Source organism: Poecilia mexicana, unplaced genomic scaffold, assembly GCF_051168715.1.
Source record: "Poecilia mexicana isolate PSO_F unplaced genomic scaffold, ASM5116871v1 scaffold_10, whole genome shotgun sequence".
Taxonomy (NCBI): Eukaryota; Metazoa; Chordata; class Actinopteri; order Cyprinodontiformes; family Poeciliidae; genus Poecilia; species Poecilia mexicana.
In genome coordinates, this window is record NW_028263379.1 from 19,809,185 (window position 1) to 19,830,795 (window position 21,611).

Genomic DNA, 21,611 nt, shown 5'->3' on the forward strand with positions numbered 1-21,611 from the left:
ATATGATATTTCGTGGATTAGTTAGCGGAAGGTCTGCAGTCAGTTTGAAATGAAAGGTTGTACAGCGATATAGGAAGGGTTTAGCAAGTAAATCTGAAGGAGAGCGACACCGTGTGTAAAATTCTAGCATTACATAAAATTGATTATTTCCTGGAAATGGAACGTAAGTCGCATACAGACAAACAATCTAACAAGGCATTGATTTATTGCAATCAGAAATGTCTTGATATGACGGCAGCGTTAATGTGAGAGAGGAATCTGAACTGAGTTCATTTCAGCACCGCGGACAGAGGCAAATGCACTATGTGTCAGTACTGAAAATGTAATCACAGCCAACAATGATGTAAAAGGTCAGAATAGAAAGGGATAAATAGTGTGATAAAAAAAATATGTCACTTTGTAGTTATTGCGATCATAAGCAGAACTCCAAACGACGCTCATGTTATAACATAACAAAAATCAATTAAAATGTTCATAAAGAACAACCCACATATAAAAAACCCCTTTAAATGATAGAGACGTGTTATTCTGACATAGATTCTTACCTGTGGAGAATCATCAATATCAGTCAAAGATTGGAGAAAATCTGTCGGACTTTTCTTCAGAGTATGGTCAGCAAGCAGCGTGTTGTCATTGTAGGATGATACAAATTTAAAGTCACTGGTTCTGGATCCTGTTGTCAGGTAGGCATCATAATTGTAGGTGCTGCGTAAAGTTCCTGTACCGTCAACATCTCCATAATTAGGAGGAAGATAAGCTCCGGGGATGGCTACTGCGCCATCAAACAGCAGTCTGGGCTTTCTCCTGCGACAAAATCTCACACCCAGGATGATGATGATGAAGGTCAAAAAGAAGGTGGACACAGAAACCAGTGCAATGATCAGATAAGAGGTCAGTTTGGAGTTCTTCTCATCATAAGAAAGGTCTTTCAGTTCTGGCACCTCAGCCAAATTATCAGAAATAAGTAAATACATGGAACAGGTGGCAGACAAAGACGGTTGTCCATTATCTTTCACTGCAACAATCAGGTTCTGTTTCATGCTGTCAGATTCTGAAATGTCCCGCTGTGTCCTGATCTCCCCACTGTGTAGATCAATACTGAAAAGTCCAGGATCTGTGGCTTTCACTATGCGATAGGACAGCCAGGCGTTCTGTCCAGAGTCTGCATCCACTGCTATCACTTTGGACACCAGAGACCCTCCATGTGCAGCTTTGGGAACCAACTCGGTCATGAAGGAGCTGCCCTCTGGTGCGGGATACAAAATCTGAGGAGAGTTGTCATTCACATCAGATATGAACACACTGACGGTGACGTTGCTGCTAAGAGGAGGAGAACCATTGTCTCTGGCCATCACTTGGACCTTGAAACTCCTGAATTGTTCATAGTCAAATGACCTCACAGCGTGGATCACTCCTGTGTCTCCATTAACAGATAGATAGGAAGACACCGAGGCACCATTCACCTCACCAGGTAACAGAGAATAAATCACTGTACCGTTTTGTCTCCAGTCAGGATCTCTAGCAGAAACAGTACATAAAGAGGATCCAGGTTTGTTATTTTCGCTCACATATGCGCTGTAGGACTGTTCCTCAAACACAGGTGGGTTGTCATTGATGTCAGCTACTGTCAAAAACACCGTTTTATATGAAGACAGAGGTGGAGAGCCCTGGTCAGTGGCAGTGATTGTAATGTTGTAATCAGACACTAATTCACGGTCCAGTTGTCCTGTGGTCACCAATGAATAATAGTTTTTAATCGATGGAACCAATTTAAAAGGGACGTTTTGCTCGATAGAGCAGCGAACCTGTCCATTAATATCAGAATCTCTGTCCTGTACATTAATTATTCCCACCTCTGTTCCAGGTGACACGCTTTCTGTCACGGGATTCTTCAGAGATTTCACATAAATAACAGGGCTGTTGTCATTCACGTCAGTAATCTCAATAATTACTTTAGAATCAGATGAAAGTCCATAGCCATCTTTTGCGTTGATGCGCATTTCATATTTAGAATCACTCTCGAAATCAAGACTCCCAATGACTTTTACTTCCCCTGTTTTGTTATTTAGTGTAAAAACCCTTTTAGCTCTTTCTGGGATGCGGCTAAATTCATACGTAACGTCCCCATTTACACCCTCATCTGCATCTTTAGCTTTAACAGTCACCGCGACAGAATCATGGGGCGCATTTTCAGGAAGACTTGCTCTGTAAACTGCCTGATCAAAAACGGGTGCGTTATCATTAGCATCAAGAACAGTGACGTGTATATTTACGGTCCCTGACCTCCGTGGATTTCCATCATCAACAGCAATAATGGTGAAATTCAACTCACGTTCCTTTTCACGATCTAACTCTTTGTCTAAAACTAGCTCGATGGTTTTGGATCCATCTGTATCTTCTCTAACTGATAAAACAAAATGTTCATTTGTTTGCAAACTGTATTGCTTTACCGTATTCTGTCCGATATCCGCGTCATGGGCTTCATTAACACGAAACCGCGCTCCCTTATCAGCTGATTCCCTTATTTCTAGTTTAACTGCATCTTTAGGAAAAACTGGGGAATTGTCGTTCACGTCTTGAACGTGCAGAGAAATCCGATGCAGCTCCAAGGGGCTTTCTAAAACCAATTCATATTTCAGCAAGCATGAAGTCTTCTCGCCGCACAGCTCCTCTCTGTCAATCCTTTCCTTTATGATAAAATTCCCCGTTCTTAGATCAAGATCACAGAAATGCTGATTGGCGTCTTCAGTATCGATCCGAGCCTTTCGAGTGGACATTTTTGCCACTTCCAGTCCGAGGTCTTTAGCGATATTTCCGACAATAGAACCAGGCCTCATCTCCTCTGGAACGGAATAGCTCAGGTCTGCAGCAGATAATTTTATGTAAAAAGCAAAACCTGACATGATACTCAAGAACAAATGTCCACTGAAGCCCATGGTTTCAATTCAACTTTGACACAAAGAAAAGCCGCCTTTCTTCGAAAAAACAACAACAACAAAAAACAGGATATTTGTAAAAAGCAGGTAGGTGAAGGAAGCTCTTGGAACAATGGAGATTCTGGTTTTAAATCATGAATGCGATATTGCTATGGGTGGAGAACGAAGACTATCTGCAAGCCAATAGCGACTCCACGAGTAGATACTGGACATTACAAACGCAAGAAAACGAAATGAGTCTGAAATTCCCAATTTCACAAGAAAGACTGCATAAAAAAACGTATACTTTAAATCAAAATTAAAATAATTCCTCAGATCTTTTCCATCTAATATCGGCGGCAAAAAAATGTAATTCAGCACCACGGAAAGCAAGTACTATACCCCCACTCCCTTCACAAACTCTCTCTCACCACTCTCCTCAAAAAAGGGAATACATAAATAAATAACTGCTCCAAAGTTTTCACTTTAAGGAAGCAAGCAGTTATTTGTCCTTTTTTTTTTGCTTGTTTGTTTTTTGTTTTTTTTTGACATAAGCTTAAAATGCTTAATAATAACTTGCGTAAGGAGAACCTAAACATTTGGTGAAATTTTGTATAACATAATATCACAAAGATTTGAGATCATGGGAAAATGAAAAAAGAACTCCCAGAGCCAGCAAATATTTCTTTAAAAATATGATGCATTTTTTACTATGAAATTTGAAGTGTATCAGGCCGACAGGAAAGTGATTAAATGTCGTCGGGAATTAATAATCCGTTACTATGTTAGTCGACAATATGGAATACAACACCAGCAGTCAGAATATTTTTTTGCAGAACTCTAAGTTACAATGCGCTGACTCAATTGAAAATTGAAAAAAAAAAGATTCTGGATGATATGACAACACAAAAAATAAAATACATTAGTTTCCTACCTCTTCAGGTGTCTCCAGGCCTTCAAACGGATCAATAAACTTTGTCGGACTTTTCTTCAGAGTCTGGTCAGCAGGCAGTGTGTTGTCATTGTAAGATGATACAAACTTAAAGTCACTGGTTCTAGATCCTGTTGTCAGGTAGGCATCATAATTGTAGGTGCTGTGTAAAGTTCCTGTACCATCCACATCTGCGTAATTTGGAGGAAGATAAGCTCCGGGAATGGCTACTGCTCCATCAAACAACAGTCTGGGCTTTCTTCTGCGACAAAACCTCACACCAAGGATGATGATGATGAAGGTCAGAAAGAAGGTGGATACAGAAACCAGAGCGATGATCAGATAAGAAGTCAACTTAGAGTTGTTCTCATCATAAGAAATGTCTTTCAGTTCTGGCACTTCAGCCAAGTTATCAGAAATAAGTAAATACATGGAACAGGTAGCAGACAGAGAGGGCTGTCCATTATCTTTCACTGCAACAATCAGGTTCTGTTTCATGCTGTCAGATTCTGAAATGTCCCGCTGTGTCCTGATCTCTCCACTGTGCAGATCAATACTGAAAAGTCCAGGATCTGTGGCTTCGACTATATGATAAGAAAGCCAGGCGTTCTGTCCAGAGTCTGCGTCCACTGCTATCACTTTGGACACCAGAGACCCTCCATGTGCAGCTTTAGGGACCAGTTCAGTCATGAAAGAGCTGCCGTCTGGGGCGGGATACAGTATCTGAGGAGAGTTGTCATTGACATCAGATATGAACACACTGACAGTCACGTTGCTGCTGAGAGGAGGAGAACCATTGTCTCTGGCCATCACTTGGACTTTAAAACTCCTGAACTGTTCATAATCAAATGACCTCACAGCGTGGATCACTCCTGTGTCTCCATTAACAGATAGATAGGAGGACACCGAGGCACCGTTCACCTCACCAGGTAACAGAGAATAAATCACTGTACCGTTTTGTCTCCAGTCAGAATCTCTAGCAGAAACAGTACATAAAGAGGATCCAGGTTTGTTATTTTCACTCACATATGCGCTGTAGGACTGTTCCTCAAACACAGGTGGGTTGTCATTGATGTCAGCTACTGATAACTGAATAGCTTTAGAGGAAGACAGAGGTGGAGAGCCCTCATCAGTGGCAGTGATTGTAATGTTGTAATCAGATACTAGTTCACGGTCCAGGTGTCCTGTGGTAACCAGAGAATAATAGTTTTCAATGGAAGGCACCAACTTAAAAGGAACGTTTTGTTGGATGGAGCAGCGGACCTGTCCATTTTTATCAGAGTCTCTGTCCTGCACGTTCATGATGCCCATCTCTGTACCAGGTGACACGTTCTCAGGTATTGGGTTAGACAGGGATTTCAGGTAAATTTCTGGCGCATTATCGTTTACGTCGATAACATCAATTAACACTTCAGCATGTGAGTTCAGTCCTAATCCATCTTTAGCTTTAACTCTTATTTCAAAAGAATGTCTTTCTTCATAGTCAATTGTTCCCATCACTGTTATTTCTCCCGTTCTGGAATCAATCGAAAACAAATTCGCCACGTCCTCAGTCATGTGGCCAAATTGATAAGTGACATCTCCATTGACTCCTTCATCTGCATCTGTGGCGCTAACAGAAACCACTATTGTTTTTAAGGGCGCGTTTTCAGGCACAGTTGCCTTATAAACTGCCTGAGGAAACACTGGGGCGTTATCATTAGCATCCAGCACTGTTACATGTATGACCACAGTACCTGATTTCTGAGGAGATCCGCCATCTAAAGCTGTTAGAAGTAAATTGATTTCTTTTTGTTTCTCCCGATCAAGTTTATTCTCCAGCGTCAGTTCAACCTTGCTGCCATCTGCAGCAAGAATAAAATTGTCATTCGTTTGAAGTATGTATCTTTGCACTCCATTTGAACCTATATCAGCGTCATGGGCCTCCTCTATAGAAAAACTGTATCCTTTCTCTGCCGATTCCCTTATTTCCATTTCGATCAATTTTTCGTTAAAGTGCGGCGAATTGTCGTTCACATCTTGTATATGAAGGCTTAATCGATGAAGCTCCAGCGGGTTTTCCAACACCAGACCTGCTTTTAGAACACACGCAGATTTTTTGCCGCAAAGGCTTTCTCTGTCTATCCTTTCCGACAAAATTAAATCCCCGCTGTTCATTGCAATATCACAGTAGCGCTTCCGAGTGCCTTCAAAGTCAACACGGGCTTGTCGAGACGCTAAGGTCCGCAGATCAACGCCCAGATCCTTTGCTACATTTCCAACAACAGATCCTCGTTTCATCTCTTCTGGAATAGAATAGCTCAGATCCCCACGTACCTCATGCGGCGCTTCAAAAAATAAAGCAAAGCACAAAATCAGGCCGAGTCTTGGGAATCCTTTGTCTTTCATCTTGATTAAAAATGCGTTTTGATCGTTGTTGAAGCACACGAATGTTTCAAAAACACCATTAAAACACAAAGTAATAAAACGCATACAGCAAGGGATAAGAGTTCAATATGGCCACTATATTCTAACATTTCCTTTGTAAAAATGCAAACTGAACACCCATTCATCTGTGGGTGGAGTGGCCGAGATAATTTTCCGACAGCCAAGAGCGACATCTTCAGTCCTGTTGTTTTCACACCATTCCTCTTAGCAAAACCACAAATAAATGCTTATACATATATAAAAACCGAGATGTATTTTCTTTTTTCCCCTTTTTTTTATTGAAACTAAATACGTACAGCTTACCTTCAAAAGAGCCAAAAGATACAACAGATATGTCTTTAAACTTAAGCTATTTACAGTTTTGCTTCAGATGTATTGCAGGTTTTTTTCCGTGGTTACATTAATAGAACATTTTTGATTTCTCATAAAAAATAAGTTTATCAGACTGGCTTATCCATAAAAAAGTATAATAAATCTGAAATATTTAAGGTTCAGAGCAACTGCTGAATGTAGACAATGTAATTTTGCCCTAAGAGGCACGTAAAACGGTACCATAGATATGAAGTGATATGTCGACGGAGAGAGAGGGAGAGGAAAAGAGGAAGAGAGGGAGAGAGAGAGCGAGGGTCCTGCTCATCATTTATGTTCATTCACATCACTAAAAGCATCTTATTTGTAATTTAGAAATATATTATTTTTTTAAAATTAAATCTATTTGTAAATCTCAGCATAAAAGATAATGTTAAGTTTGTGTCCTGAATGCAACAAAATGTGCTCTTAACTTTTAAGATAAAAAAAACAAACTAATAATTAAAGGGTGTAGAAGTAGAGACAATTCAACAGAAACCCAAATAAAACATTTTGAGCAACATGACAAAAGCAATTGAAAATATAGAAGCATACATATAACTGTAAACAAATATTGGTATTTATGTACAAAAACATTTGCAATGTGCTGAACAAAATAAGAAAAAAATATTTTAATGTGACATAATGAATCAAAGGTTGAACAAGTCGTCCTGAGAATTTCAATTATGTTCTGAGAAATGCAAGTGATTGAGAAAAACTATAAAGAGTAATGTAAAGCAAATAATTTAGAAAGTGTCTGGAAAAAATGACCATTATAAAGAGTCAGAGTCACAGTAGTTCAAATCCTTCTCACAGGAAAACCACTAAACTTAAACTTCCTGGCAATTAAGGTAAGCGAGGCCTGATCACACGCATGTTGCCTCACTGATGAGTCCTTTGGTGTCAGTCTGACTGACGTTGAACTCTTCTTTTCCCCCCAAAGGGATCAAAATATACTTTCCACCTGATGCCTTTAAGGCCTCAGTTAATTATGTTATAATAATAAAACACGGGAATAAAAGACCTGATGATTTTTTGAGAACATGAACATAAAGTGTAGGGTTCAATAGATTTCTAAAGATTAATACAAAAACAATAGTAGCAAGATATGATAAAGGGGTTTGTCGAACTATTGGGGAAAATAGCAAATGCAAATAACTGACTGTGGCAGTTAGTAATTGCCGAAAGGTTAATATAATTTTGTGGTGAAGGTGTTGAGAAACTTATGTGCCAAACAAACACAATAAATCACAGAAAAAAAAAACTAATCACTGAGAAAGACATTAAAAAGACTCAAGATAGATACTCATTTGGGGGGGGGAATGAAAGTCCTACCTCAATGGATGTCTCCAGAGTTAAGAAGGGATCCTCAAAGTCTGTTGGACTTTTCTTCAGAGTCTGGTCAGCAGGCAGCGTGTTGTCATTGTAAGATGATACAAACTTAAAGTCACTGGTTCTAGATCCTGTTGTCAGATAAGCGTCGTAATTGTAAGTGCTGTGTAAAGTCCCTGTGCCGTCAACATCTGAGTAATTAGGAGGAAGATAAGCTCCTGGGATGGCTACTGCTCCATCAAACAACAGTCTGGGCTTTCTCCTGCGACAAAACCTCACACCGAGGATGATGATGATGAAGGTCAGAAAGAAGGTGGACACAGAAACCAGTGCGATGATCAGGTAAGAAGTCAGCTTGGAGTTCTTCTCATCATAAGAAATGTCTTTCAGTTCTGGCACTTCAGCCAAGTTATCAGAAATAAGTAAATACATGGAACATGTGGCAGACAGAGAGGGCTGTCCATTATCTTTCACTGCAACAATCAGGTTCTGTTTCATGCTGTCAGATTCTGAAATGTCCCGCTGTGTCCTGATCTCTCCACTGTGCAGATCAATACTGAAAAGTCCAGGATCTGTGGCTTTGACTATATGATACGAAAGCCAGGCGTTCTGTCCAGAGTCTGCGTCCACTGCTATCACTTTGGAGACCAGAGACCCTCCATGTGCAGCTTTAGGGACTAATTCAGTCATGAAGGAGCTGCCGTCTGGGGCTGGATACAGTATCTGAGGAGAGTTGTCATTTACATCAGATAAGAACACACTGACAGTCACGTTGCTGCTGAGTGGAGGAGAACCATTGTCTCTGGCCATCACTTGGACTTTAAAACTCCTGAACTGTTCATAATCAAATGACCTCACAGCATGGATCACTCCTGTGTCTCCATTAACAGATAGATAGGAGGACACCGAGGCACCGTTCACCTCACCAGGTAACAGAGAATAAATCACTGTACCGTTTTGTCTCCAGTCAGGATCTCGAGCAGTAACGGAGCATAAAGTTGAGCCAGGTTTGTTATTTTCACTCACATATGCGCTGTAGGACTGTTCCTCAAACACAGGTGGGTTGTCGTTGATGTCAGCTACAGATAACTGAATAGTTTTAGAGGAAGACAGAGGTGGAGAGCCCTGATCAGTTGCAGTGATTGTAATGTTGTAATTAGATACTAGTTCACGGTCCAATTGCCCTGTGGTCACTAAAGAATAATAGTTTTTAATAGAAGGCACTAATTTAAATGGGACGTTTTGCTGGATGGAGCAGTGGACCTGTCCATTATTCTCAGAATCTCTGTCATGAACGTTAATGACTCCCACCTCTGTACCAGGTGACACGTTCTCAGGTATGAGGTTGGACAGCCATTTTAGATAAATGTTTGGTGAATTATCATTCGAATCTATAACATCTATTAACACTTTCGCATATGACGTTAGTCTTAATCCATCTTTGGCTTCAACGCTCATTTCAAAATAATTATTTTCTTCATAGTCAATCACGCCTGTTAATTTAATTTGCCCCGTTTTTGGATCAATAGAAAATAAACTGACTTCATCCTCAGATATGTGTCCAATCTTATATGTTACATCTCCGTTCACACCTTCATCAGCATCAGTAGCATTTACAGTAATTATTAGAGTTTCGGGCGGCGAGTTTTCAGGCACACTTGCTTTATAAACGGCCTGAGAAAACACAGGGACGTTATCATTAGCATCCAGCACTGTAACATGTATGACTACAGTACCTGATTTCTGTGGAGATCCGCCATCTATAGCTGTTAGAAGCAAACTTATTTCCTTTTGTTTCTCTCGATCAAGCTTGTTCTCCAGAGCCAATTCAACTTTATTGTTTTCAACAGCAAGAATAAATTTTTCGTTAGTTTCGAGGATGTATCTCTGTACATCGTTTTGACCTATATCTGCATCATGGGCGACTCCAATAGAAAAGCGGCTACTCTTCTCGGCCGACTCGTGAATTTCCATTTCAATAAAATTTTCACTAAATTTTGGCGAGTTATCATTTACATCTAGTACATGAAGACTGACGCGATGAAGCTCTAGCGGATTTTCTAACACCAGGTCGATCGTCACTACACAGGAGGGTTTCTTACCGCAAAGGCTTTCTCTGTCAATTCTGTCCGACGTGATTAAATCCCCGGTGTTCTTATTAACCTCACAGAAACGTTTACGAGCCCCTTCGATATCTACACGAGCCTTTCGAGAGGAAAATGTTCCAAGATTAAGTCCGAGGTCTTTGGCAATATTTCCAATAACAGATCCACGTTTCATCTCCTCCGGAAAAGAATAGCTCAGATCTCCTCGAACAAGAGGCATTGTGACAATTATGGCAACAAAGCAGATGATAAGAAATAGCGCAGAAAATCTTTTGTGTCGCATCTTCCGTGCAAATAGTCCTCAGCTAAAGACAGAAAATATACTACAGAGCGAAAAAAGAACACTGCATTGACAACAAGATGTTTGGATCCACTAAAAATATGCAGAACGCTAAATGTTCAAGTCTTTAACCGCTTCTGCATCAAAGCTCTATCTGCTGTCTATGCACTAATGGGTGGAGTGGCAATGATGATATTGTTTTGGATGAGCCGACAGCGACACCGTGAGTTATTTTTAAGTGTTAGAACTTTTCACTCTAAGCTCTCTAAATACAGCCTTTAATTAGCTGGTTCACGTTACGCAATTCAAACAATTTCAATATATTTCACAATGGAAAGGTTGAGAAAAGCAAAACCTTATATGTTAGAGAAAAGTTGGAAATGAACTTTACTATTTATTGTATTAGGCTTATTATTTAACTTTATTATCATGATTACTAATGGAAATAAAAATTATAATGACACTACTACTAAATAAAGAATAATAAAAACCTAAATAAGATTATATGTTTATGACAGAAATGATTCAGCACCACGGACAGGTACTTTCACAAAAGTCAAGATGGTAGAAATGTAGTAAATATTATGCTGACAGCAAAGATTTCAATGCAAAGCAAAATAATTATATTCAAGACAGTAACTCAAAATATGACTGTATCAGCTATCTGATACAGTCATATTTTGACTTTATCAGAGAGTCATATTCCTCTCCCACTCCCTCCCTCCTCTGAAGTGGAAATTAAACTTCAAATGCATTGGTGAAATTTTGTATAAAATTATATCACAAGTATATGAGACCAAAATAAAATGAGAAAAGAACTCCCAGAATCATCAAATTTGTGTTTCAACAATCTGATGCAATTTTCACAATAAAAAATGAAGTGTATCCAGCAGACAGGAAAGTGATTAAATGTTGTCATGAAATAAATAAACGTTACTATGTTAGTCGATAATCCTGAATACAATACCAGCAGTCAGAATAGTTTTTGAAAAACCCTAAGTTACAATGTGCTAACTCATTTCAAAATTTCAGGAAAAAAAACAAAAAGATTCTGAATAATATAAAAACAGAAAAACTAAAATACATTAGTTTCCTACCTCTTCAGGTGTCTTCAATCCTTCAAAAGGATCAATAAACTTTGTCGGACTTTTCCTCAGAGTCTGGTCAGCAGGCAGCGTGTTGTCATTGTAAGATGATACAAACTTAAAGTCACTGGTTCTAGATCCTGTTGTCAAGTAGGCATCATAATTGTAGTTGCTGTGTAAAGTCCCTGTGCCATCAACATCTGCGTAATTTGGGGGAAGATAAGCTCCTGGGATGGCTACAGCTCCATCAAACAACAGTCTGGGCTTTCTGCTGCGACAAAACCTCACACCAAGGATGATGATGATGAAGGTCAGAAAGAAAGTGGACACAGAAACCAGCGCAATGATCAGATAAGAGGTCAGCTTCGAGTTCTTCTCATCATAAGAAATGTCTTTCAGTTCCGGCACTTCAGCCAAGTTATCAGAAATAAGTAAATACATGGAACAAGTTGCAGACAGAGAGGGCTGTCCATTGTCTTTCACTGCAACAATCAGGTTCTGTTTCATGCTGTCAGATTCTGAAATGTCCCGCTGTGTCCTGATCTCTCCACTGTGTAGATCAATACTGAAAAGTCCAGGATCTGTGGCTTTGACTATATGATAGGAAAGCCAGGCGTTCTGTCCAGAGTCTGCATCCACCGCTATCACTTTGGACACCAGAGACCCTCCATGTGCAGTTCTAGGGACTAACTCGGTCATGAAGGAGCTTCCCTCTGGGGCAGGATATAGTATTTGAGGAGAGTTATCATTCACATCAGATACGAATACACTGACAGTCACATTGCTGCTGAGAGGAGGAGAACCATTGTCTCTGGCCATCACTTGGACTTTGAAACTCCTGAACTGTTCATAATCAAATGACCTCACAGCGTGGATCACTCCTGTGTCTCCATTAACAGATAGATAGGAGGACACCGAGGCACTGTTCACCTCACCAGGTAACAGGGAATAAATCACTGTACCGTTTTGTCTCCAGTCAGGATCTCGAGCAGAAATGGAGCATAAAGTGGATCCAGGTTTGTTATTTTCACTCACATATGCGCTGTAGGACTGTTCCTCAAACACAGGTGGGTTGTCATTGATGTCAGCTACAGATAACTGAATAGTTTTAGAGGATGATAGAGGTGGAGAGCCCTCATCAGTGGCAATAATTGTTATGTTGTAATCAGATACTAGTTCACGGTCCAGTTGTCCTGTGGCCACCAAAGAATAATAGTTTTTAATAGAAGGAACTAATTTAAAAGGGACATTTTGTTGGATGGAGCAGCGGACCTGTCCATTATTATCAGAGTCTCTGTCCTGGATGTTAATGACGCCCACCTCTGTACCAGGTGACACGTTTTCTTGTGTGGGATTGGAAAGGGTTTTGACATAAATAGCAGGTGCATTATCATTGACATCGGTAACCTCTATTAATACTTTAGCATATGAAGTTAGTCCTAATCCATCTTTTGCTTGTATCCTAATTTCAAAAGAATTATTGTCTTCAAAGTCTATCTCGCCAGTTACTTTAATTTGTCCCATCTTTGGATCAATAGAAAATAAACTGACATCAATCCCAGATACGTGTCCAAATTGATATGTTACATCTCCGTTCACTCCTTCATCGGCATCAGTAGCATTTACAGTAATTACCAGTGTCTCTGGTGGAGAGTTTTCAGGCACACTTGCTTTATAAACAGCCTGACAAAACACTGGGGCGTTATCATTAGCATCTAGCACTGTAACATGTATTACTACAGTACCTGATTTTTGGGGAGATCCGCCATCAATAGCTGTTAAAAGCAAACTTAACTCTCTTTTTTTCTCGCGATCAAGTTTATTCTCGAGTACTAATTCAACGTTATTGCTGTCAACCGCGAGAACAAAATGATCGTTCTTTTGTAATACGTATCTTTGTACAGTATTTTGACCTACATCTGCGTCATGGGCCTCTTCGATAGAGAAGTGGTTACCTCTTTCAGCTGACTCACTTATTTCCATTTCGATTAAATTTTCTCTAAATTGTGGCGAATTATCATTTACATCTACTACATGAAGACTGACACGATGGAGCTCCAGAGGATTTTCTAACACCAGGTCGATCGTCACTACACAGGAGGGTTTCTTACCGCAAAGGTTTTCTCTGTCAATTTTCTCCGACGTGATTAAATCTCCGGTGTTCGTATTAACGTCACAGAACCGTTTACGAGCCCCTGCAATATCTACACGAGCCTTTCGGGAAGAAAATGTTCCAAGATTAAGTCCGAGGTCTTTGGCAATATTTCCAATAACGGATCCACGTTTCATCTCCTCCGGAAAAGAATAGCTCAGATCTCCTCGAACAAGAGGCATTGTGACAATTATGGCAACAAAGCAGATGATAAGAAATAGCGCAGAAAATCTTTTGTCTCCCATCCTCCGCATTAATGGTCCCCAGGTAACATCAGAAACAATTCTACCGTGCGAAAAAGAACATTGTATTGGAAATAAGATGAGGAATACACTAAAAGTAGACAGTACCCTCAATGTTCAAGAGTTAGTAGCTTCTGCATCAAGGCTTTGTCTGTTTTTTATGCACTAATGGGTGGAGTGCCAACGATTATGCTGTTTTGGATGAGCCAACAGCGACACCGAGAGTTATTTTTGAATGATACAATTTTTCAAAGTTTTCTTAGTCAAAAAATAATGCGCCATTTAATGCTATGGTTTACATTGAAAATCTTAAATGTATTTCATTACAGGTTACACTGGAAATTTAACAAAAAGGGAACCTGAGAAGATAGGTAAAAACGATATTAACTTTAAGAAATTACCTAAGTTAAAATGGTAATGCAGTTATATTATATTATATTATATTATATTATATTATATTATATTATATTATGTCTTGTGGTATGAGGAAACCTATACGATAAGCAGGTTTTTCCGTATGTTTTAAGACAAAAATTTAAAGAGCCTACCACACTCTGGTCTATTATGTTCTGTAAAAAAAAAAAATTAAAAAATAAATAAATAAAAAATAACAAACTAGAAATGACTTTAGGTGCTGTTGTCGGGAAACTGTTTCGGATTGTTTCAGAAACCACGGAACTTTTCTTTGACAAAAGGCAAGATTGAAGAAATATACCATATTGTCGCACCAATGTACTCAACGTCGAAAAAAGCTATTCAAGATAGTATCTTAAAATAAGACGACAAGCTTTTTGAATTCAAATTCCACCTCATTGTGGAGCGGTAATGACATTTAAACTTAATTTGTGACCGGATGTGAGAACAGAATAGAAAGAAAAAAGACAACTCTCAGAGGCACCAAAAACTTGTTAAATAAATCTAAGATGTTTTGCAATAAAGCTGGTGGCCTATAAGAGCTACAGGAGTTTGACTGAATAAGGTCATAAAATATTGAACCGACAGTATGTTAGTCGACAATGCTGATTAAAACACAAGCGGCACTTTTGCAACAACAACAACAACAAAAAAAAAGCAAGTTACATAGCACCTATAACATTATAATTTGAATTTAAAAACTACATATGGTGACTGATATACAAATAACACGACACAAAAAAATCCCAAAAATACAAATTAGTTTCCTACCTCTTCGGGTGTCTCTAGTCCTTCAAAGGGATCGGTAAACTTTGTCGGACTTTTCCTGAGAGTCTGGTCAGCGGGCAAAGTGTTGTCATTGTAAGATGATACAAACTTAAAGTCACTGGTTCTAGATCCTGTTGTCAGGTAGGCATCATAATTGTAGGTGCTGTGTAAAGTTCCTGTGCCGTCAACATCTGAGTAATTTGGAGGAAGATAAGCTCCTGGTATGGCTACTGCTCCGTCAAACAACAGTCTGGGCTTTCTCCTGCGACAAAACCTCACACCGAGGATGATGATGATGAAGGTCAGAAAGAAAGTGGACACAGAAACCAGTGCAATGATCAGATAAGAGGTCAACTTGGAGTTCTTCTCATCATAAGAAATGTCTTTCAGTTCTGGCACTTCAGCCAAGTTATCAGAAATGAGTAAATACATGGAACAGGTGGCAGACAGAGAGGGCTGTCCATTATCTTTCACTGCAACAATCAGGTTTTGTTTCATGCTGTCAGATTCTGAAATGTCCCGCTGTGTCCTGATCTCGCCACTGTGAATATCAATACTGAAAAGTCCAGGATCTGTGGCTTTGACAATATGATATGAAAGCCAGGCGTTCTGTCCAGAGTCTGCGTCCACTGCAATCACTTTGGACACCAGAGATCCTCCATGTGCAGCTTTGGGGACTAACTCAGTCATGAAGGAGCTGCCCTCTGGTGCCGGGTACAGGATCTGAGGAGAGTTGTCATTCACATCAGATATGAACATATTGACAGTCACGTTGCTGCTGAGAGGAGGAGAACCATTGTCTCTGGCCATCACTTGGACTTTAAAACTACTGAACTGTTCGTAATCAAATGACCTCACAGCGTGGATCACTCCTGTGTCTCCATTAACAGATAGATAGGAGGACACCGAGGCACCGTTCACCTCACCAGGTAACAGAGAATAAATCACTGTACCGTTTTGTCTCCAGTCAGGATCTTGAGCAGTAACGGAGCATAAAGTTGAGCCAGGTTTGTTATTTTCACTCACATATGCGCTGTAGGACTGTTCCTCAAACACAGGTGGGTTGTCATTGATGTCAGCTACAGACAACTGAATAGTTTTAGAGGAAGACAGAGGTGGAGAGCCCTCATCAGTGGCTATAATTGTTATGTTGTAATCAGACACTAGTTCACGGTCCAATTGTCTTGTGGTCACCACAGAATAATAGTTTTTAATCGATGGAACTAGATTAAAAGGAACATTTTGCTGGATGGAGCAGCGGACCAACCCATTATTTTCGGAGTCTCTGTCCTGAACATTTATGATGCCCACCTCTGTACCAGGTGACACGTTTTCCGGTGTGGAATTCAAAAGGGATTTGACATAAATAGCAGGTGCATTATCATTTACGTCTTTAACTTCTATTACTACTTTAGCATATGAGGTCAGTCCTAATCCATCTTTTGCCTGTACCCTGATTTCAAAAGAACTTTTATCTTCAAAGTCTATCTCACCAGTTACTTTAATTTGCCCAGTCTTTGGGTCAATAAAAAATAATCTTATATCATGATCAGATACGTGTCCAAACTGATATGTTACGTCTCCGTTCACTCCTTCATCGGCATCAGAAGCACTAACAGTAATAACCAGTGTCTCTGGTGGAGAGTTTTCAGATACAGTTGCTTTATAAACAGCCTGTGTAAACACTGGGGCGTTATCATTAGCATCCAGCACTGTAACATGTATGACTACAGTACCTGATTTCTGAGGAGATCCGCCATCTATAGCTGTTAGAAGCAAACTAACGTCCCTTTGTTTCTCGCGATCAAGATTTTTCTCAAGGACTAATTCAACCTTATTGCTATCCACAGCGAGAGCAAAATTATCATTGTTCTGTAAGATGTATCTTTGTACATCATTTTGATCTATATCTGCGTCGTGGGCTTCCTCGATAGAAAAGCGGTTGCCTTTGTCTGCAGACTCTCTTATTTCCATTTCAATCAGATTTTGTCTAAATTTGGGCGAATTATCATTCACATCTTGTACACGAAGACTGATACGATGAAGCTCTAAAGGATTTTCTAATACCAGGTCGATTTTCATGATACACGAGGGCTGCTTCTCACAAATGCTTTCTCTGTCAATTCTGTCCGATGTGATTAAATCCCCAGTGCTCATTCTAATGTCAAAGTAATGCTTACGAGCCCCTTCGAAATCCACACGGGCCTTCCGGGAAGAAAATGTATTCAGATCAACTCCAAGGTCCTTGGCAACATTTCCAATAACGGATCCTCGTTTCATCTCCTCTGGAAAAGAATAGCTCAGATCTCCTTGGACGAGAGGAAGTATCATAAAAATGGCAGCAAAAAAGACGACTGTAAAAAGCACAGAAAATACTCTGTCTCCCATTTTCCGTGCAAATGGTCCCCAGAATAAAGCGGAAACAATTCCACAGTGCGATAAAACAATATTAACAAGATGTTGCATAAGAATCCATGAACATAGTCCAGTATTTTAAATGTTCAATTGTTGAACAGCTACTGCGATAAGGTTGTAGCTGCTCTCTGTGCATTAATGAGTAGAGTGGTAAGGATGATAGTTATTGGGTGAGCCAACAGCGACACCGTGAGTTGTTTTTGAATGTTAGAACATTGTATTCCAAGTTCTCCGAATCAAAATATTTCAACATTTATTGATATGATCCACATTAAACATTTTAAATACATTTCACAATGGAATAATTACAAAAAGCAAGACGTTAACGAATGTTCGCAACAACGGGAAGAAGCTAATTAAAAAGCAGAATTTGTCAGTAGTGCTTTGAGTTGTCATACATTTGACTCAATTAAAAGCTACAATGATGAAATTTGAGTTGCGTAAATTTTTGGATAGGAAATGCGTTACGCAAGAGACACTTTATAATTGGAATCAATTTATCTCAATATATTATTTGCCACGTTAAGACAATAAACAACCAATGGTAGATTAAACTGTTTTTATAACATAAATGATTAAAGCCCCTGAAAACGACGTTAATAACTGTTAAGCGGAAAACGCAGAGCATTGCGTCAGCACCAAGGACAGATACTTTGAGAAAAGACAATAGTAAAGAAACATTTCAACCATTATGTGGCACCTCAATTCAAATCAGAACAATCTGTTGAATAAATCTCATAATATGACAAAACAAACTTCTTGAAATTCAACTACCACTCACATGTTGACTGGTATTCAAATATCAATTTAGTAGAGGAAACATTGTTAAACAAAGCATCCCAAGGATATTAATAAAACTGAAAACTATGAAAAGCTCCTAAGCAATTTAACAAAAATGTCTACGATTATTCGTAAAAAAAAAAAAAAAAAAAAAAAAAAAGATTAATAACTACAACTTGACTGAATTACGTTAAAAAGTAAAGTAAACAAGCTTTGTTGTGATAGTCTATGTTAACTACGAAACCAGGAATCGGAACACATTTGGCATAAAGTCAACTTTATTGGCGTAAAATTAAATAGAAATATCGGAAATAGGAAAAATTATCTGAAAAGGAAGCACTGTAAAATAATAGCCCAACCAAAAAAATGTTGGTTTCCTACCTCTTCAGGTGTCACCAGTCCTTCGAAGGGATCGGCGAACTCTGCCGGGATTTTCTCGGGAGTCTGGTCAGCAGGCAGCGTGCTGTCATTGTAGGATGATACAAACTTAAAGTCACTGGTTCTAGAGCCTGTTGTCAGGTAGGCATCGTAATTGTAGGTGCTGCGTAAAGTTCCTGTGCCATCCACATCTGCGTAATTGGGAGGGAAATAAGCACCGGGGATCGCTACTGCTCCATCAAACAACAGTCTGGGCTTTCTCCTGCGACAAAACCTCACACCCAGGATGATGATGATGAAGGTCAGAAAGAAAGTGGACACAGAAACCAGTGCAATGATCAGATAAGAGGTCAACTTGGAGTTCTTCTCATCATGAGAAATGTCTTTCAGTTCTGGCACTTCAGCCAAGTTATCAGAAATAAGTAAATACATGGAACAGGTGGCAGACAGAGAGGGCTGTCCATTATCTTTCACTGCAACAATCAGGTTCTGTTTCATGCTGTCAGATTCTGAAATGTCCCGCTGTGTCCTGATCTCTCCACTGTGTAGATCAATACTGAAAAGTCCAGGATCTGTGGCTTTGACTATATGATAGGAAAGCCAGGCGTTCTGTCCAGAGTCTGCGTCCACTGCTATCACTTTGGAAACCAGAGATCCTCCATGTGCAGCTTTAGGGACTAACTCAGTCATGAAGGAGCTGCCCTCTGGGGCCGGGTACAGGATCTGAGGAGAGTTATCATTCACATCTGATATGAAGACACTGACAGTCACGTTGCTGCTGAGAGGAGGAGAACCATTGTCTCTGGCCATCACTTGGACTTTAAAACTCCTGAATTGTTCATAGTCAAATGACCTCACAGCGTGGATCACTCCTGTGTCTCCATTAACAGATAGATAGGAGGACACCGAGGCACCGTTCACCTCACCAGGTAACAGAGAATAAATCACTGTACCGTTTTGTCTCCAGTCAGGATCTCTAGCAGTAACGGAGCATAAAGCTGAGCCAGGTTTGTTATTTTCACTCACATATGCGCTGTAGGACTGTTCTTCAAACACAGGTGGGTTGTCGTTGATGTCACCTACAGATAACTGAATAGTTTTAGAGGAAGACAGAGGTGGAGAGCCCTCATCAGTGGCAGTGATTGTAATGTTGTAATCAGATACTAGTTCACGGTCCAGGTGTCCTGTGGTCACTAGAGAATGATAGTTTTTAATAGAAGGAATCAATTTAAAAGGGACATTTTGCTGGATGGAGCAGCGGACCTGTCCATTTTTCTCAGAGTCTCTATCTTGAACATTAATGATTCCCACCTCTGTACCAGGTGGTATACTTTCAGGTGTGTTGCTGGACATGGAGTTTAGATAAATAGCTGGTGTATTATCATTCACATCGATAACGTCTATTAACACTTTAGCATATGATGTCAGTCCTAAGCCATCTTTGGCTTCAACGCTAATGTCAAATGAAATTGTTTCTTCAAAGTCGATCACACCCGTTACTTTCATTTGTCCAGTTTTTGGATCAAGCGAAAATATATCTAGATTTTCTTCAGACACATGTCCAAAGTCATAAATCACATCTCCGTTCACTCCTTCATCTGCATCAGTAGCACTAACAGTAATCACCAGTGTTTCTGGTGGTGCGTTTTCCTGCATCCTTGCTTTATAAACAGCCTGAGTAAACACTGGGGCATTATCATTAGCATCTAGCACTGTAACATGTATGACCACAGTACCCGATCTCTGGGGAGATCCGCCATCTATAGCTGTTAGAACCAAATTAATTTCCTTTTGTTTCTCTCGATCGAGATTATTTTCCAATTGTAGCTGAACCCTTTTACTATCCGCTGAAAGTATAAAATTATCATTCTTTTCAAGTAAGTATCTTTGAACGTCGTTTTGAACCATGTCCGCATCATGGGCCTCCTCGATCGCGAAGCGGCTCCCTTTGTCTGCAGATTCACTTATTTCCATTTCGATTAAATTCTTTTTGAATTTAGGCGGATTATCATTCACATCTTGTACATGAAGACTGACTCGATGAAGCTCCAAAGGATTTTCTAACACCAGGTCGATTTTCACGACACACGAGGGTTTCTTACCACAAAGGCTTTCTCTGTCAATTCTGTCCGATGTGATTAAATCCCCGGTGTTCATATTAATGTCACAGCAGCGTTTCCGAGTCCCTTCAATATCCACACGGGCCTTTCGAGAAGATAATGTATTGAGATCAACTCCAAGATCCTTGGCAACATTTCCAACAATGAATCCTAGTTTCATCTCTTCTGGAAAAGAATAGCTCAGGTCTCCTTGGACGAGATGTCTTGTTCCAAAAAGGGAAACAAAGAGGTGGATCAGAACAAGCACCCGAAACCGTTCGTGTTTCGGGTGCATCATCGTAAAACAATGCGTTTGCAGGCTTTTGTAGAAATGCTTTAAAAATTGACCAAATTATCGCTCAGCACGAAACACAATGAAAAGCACAATCTTCCACATCTTAGTAAAGCTATGACAGTAGGTGGAGAAATGTGCTCCACTTGTATGTTAGCCCACAGCGGCACCGTGAGTCGGTTTTCATCGTTTACACCTTAATATTTTCCCCTCAATGTCAAAAACTCCATCCTCAAAACAAACAAACAAACAAAAAACACAAACAAGAAAAGCAAGAACGCAAAAACAATTCTTCGTGTGCATAAAGTCAGGTAAACGAATTAAAAATGTTTCCCAAGTTTTCAGTGAGACCGAAGTGCAAACAATTTCCCCGCGACACTTTCAGGCTTAAAAGTGGTCGTTTCAGTACCACGGACAGAGACAGCTAATGCTCACGTTATAGGAAGATTTCATCTCAAAGCCTACATAACAGAACTGAACAAAATTCCACGATAAATTAACCAAAAGTATACAAACACATAAATATATGTAACTGCGTTAAATATAAAATATTTAGCAAACATGCAAATGAGTGTTCTGCGTCTCAATGCCCAAATGTACTGCAGGATAAACTGAACCAATGGTCAACGAGAGCCTCATTTAGAAAGA

General features: G+C 39.7%; 3 protein-coding genes and 3 pseudogenes across 3 annotated transcripts; all 6 read right to left on the bottom strand.

Annotated features, from left to right (window-relative positions):
• Positions 1–308: 308 nt before the first annotated feature.
• On the bottom strand, positions 309–2,945 carry LOC148157072 (protocadherin gamma-A11-like). The gene is made up of 2 exons (XM_088009732.1): positions 546–2,945; positions 309–314 (listed from the first exon to the last, which is right to left on the bottom strand). The coding sequence occupies exons 1-2, from the start codon at positions 2,934–2,936 to the stop codon at positions 309–311; spliced, it is 2,397 nt and encodes a 798-aa protein (XP_087865858.1). The 5' UTR covers positions 2,937–2,945.
• Positions 2,946–3,837: 892 nt separating this feature from the next.
• LOC148157073 (protocadherin beta-15-like) lies at positions 3,838–6,554 on the bottom strand. Its single transcript, XM_088009578.1, has one exon. The coding sequence runs from the start codon at positions 6,316–6,318 to the stop codon at positions 3,838–3,840; it is 2,481 nt and encodes an 826-aa protein (XP_087865704.1). The 5' UTR covers positions 6,319–6,554.
• A 1,245-nt stretch (positions 6,555–7,799) lies between these two features.
• LOC106930592 (protocadherin gamma-A12 pseudogene) lies at positions 7,800–10,341 on the bottom strand (annotated as a pseudogene).
• Positions 10,342–11,145: 804 nt separating this feature from the next.
• Positions 11,146–13,863, bottom strand: LOC148157074 (protocadherin gamma-A4-like). The gene has a single exon (XM_088009244.1). It carries the CDS (start codon positions 13,827–13,829, stop codon positions 11,424–11,426), a length of 2,406 nt encoding a protein of 801 aa, XP_087865370.1. The 5' UTR covers positions 13,830–13,863; the 3' UTR covers positions 11,146–11,423.
• A 389-nt stretch (positions 13,864–14,252) lies between these two features.
• Positions 14,253–17,371, bottom strand: LOC106913374 (protocadherin gamma-A4 pseudogene; annotated as a pseudogene).
• Positions 17,372–17,754: 383 nt separating this feature from the next.
• On the bottom strand, positions 17,755–21,327 carry LOC106930591 (protocadherin gamma-A12 pseudogene; annotated as a pseudogene).
• Between the last annotated feature and the right edge of the window lie 284 nt (positions 21,328–21,611).

Coding starts and splice junctions, on each gene's coding strand:
- LOC148157072 (XM_088009732.1), bottom strand. CDS start 2,936: ATGGGCTTCAGTGGACATTTGTTCTTGAGTATCATGTCAGGTTTTGCT.
- LOC148157073 (XM_088009578.1), bottom strand. CDS start 6,318: ATGCGTTTTATTACTTTGTGTTTTAATGGTGTTTTTGAAACATTCGTG.
- LOC148157074 (XM_088009244.1), bottom strand. CDS start 13,829: ATGCGGAGGATGGGAGACAAAAGATTTTCTGCGCTATTTCTTATCATC.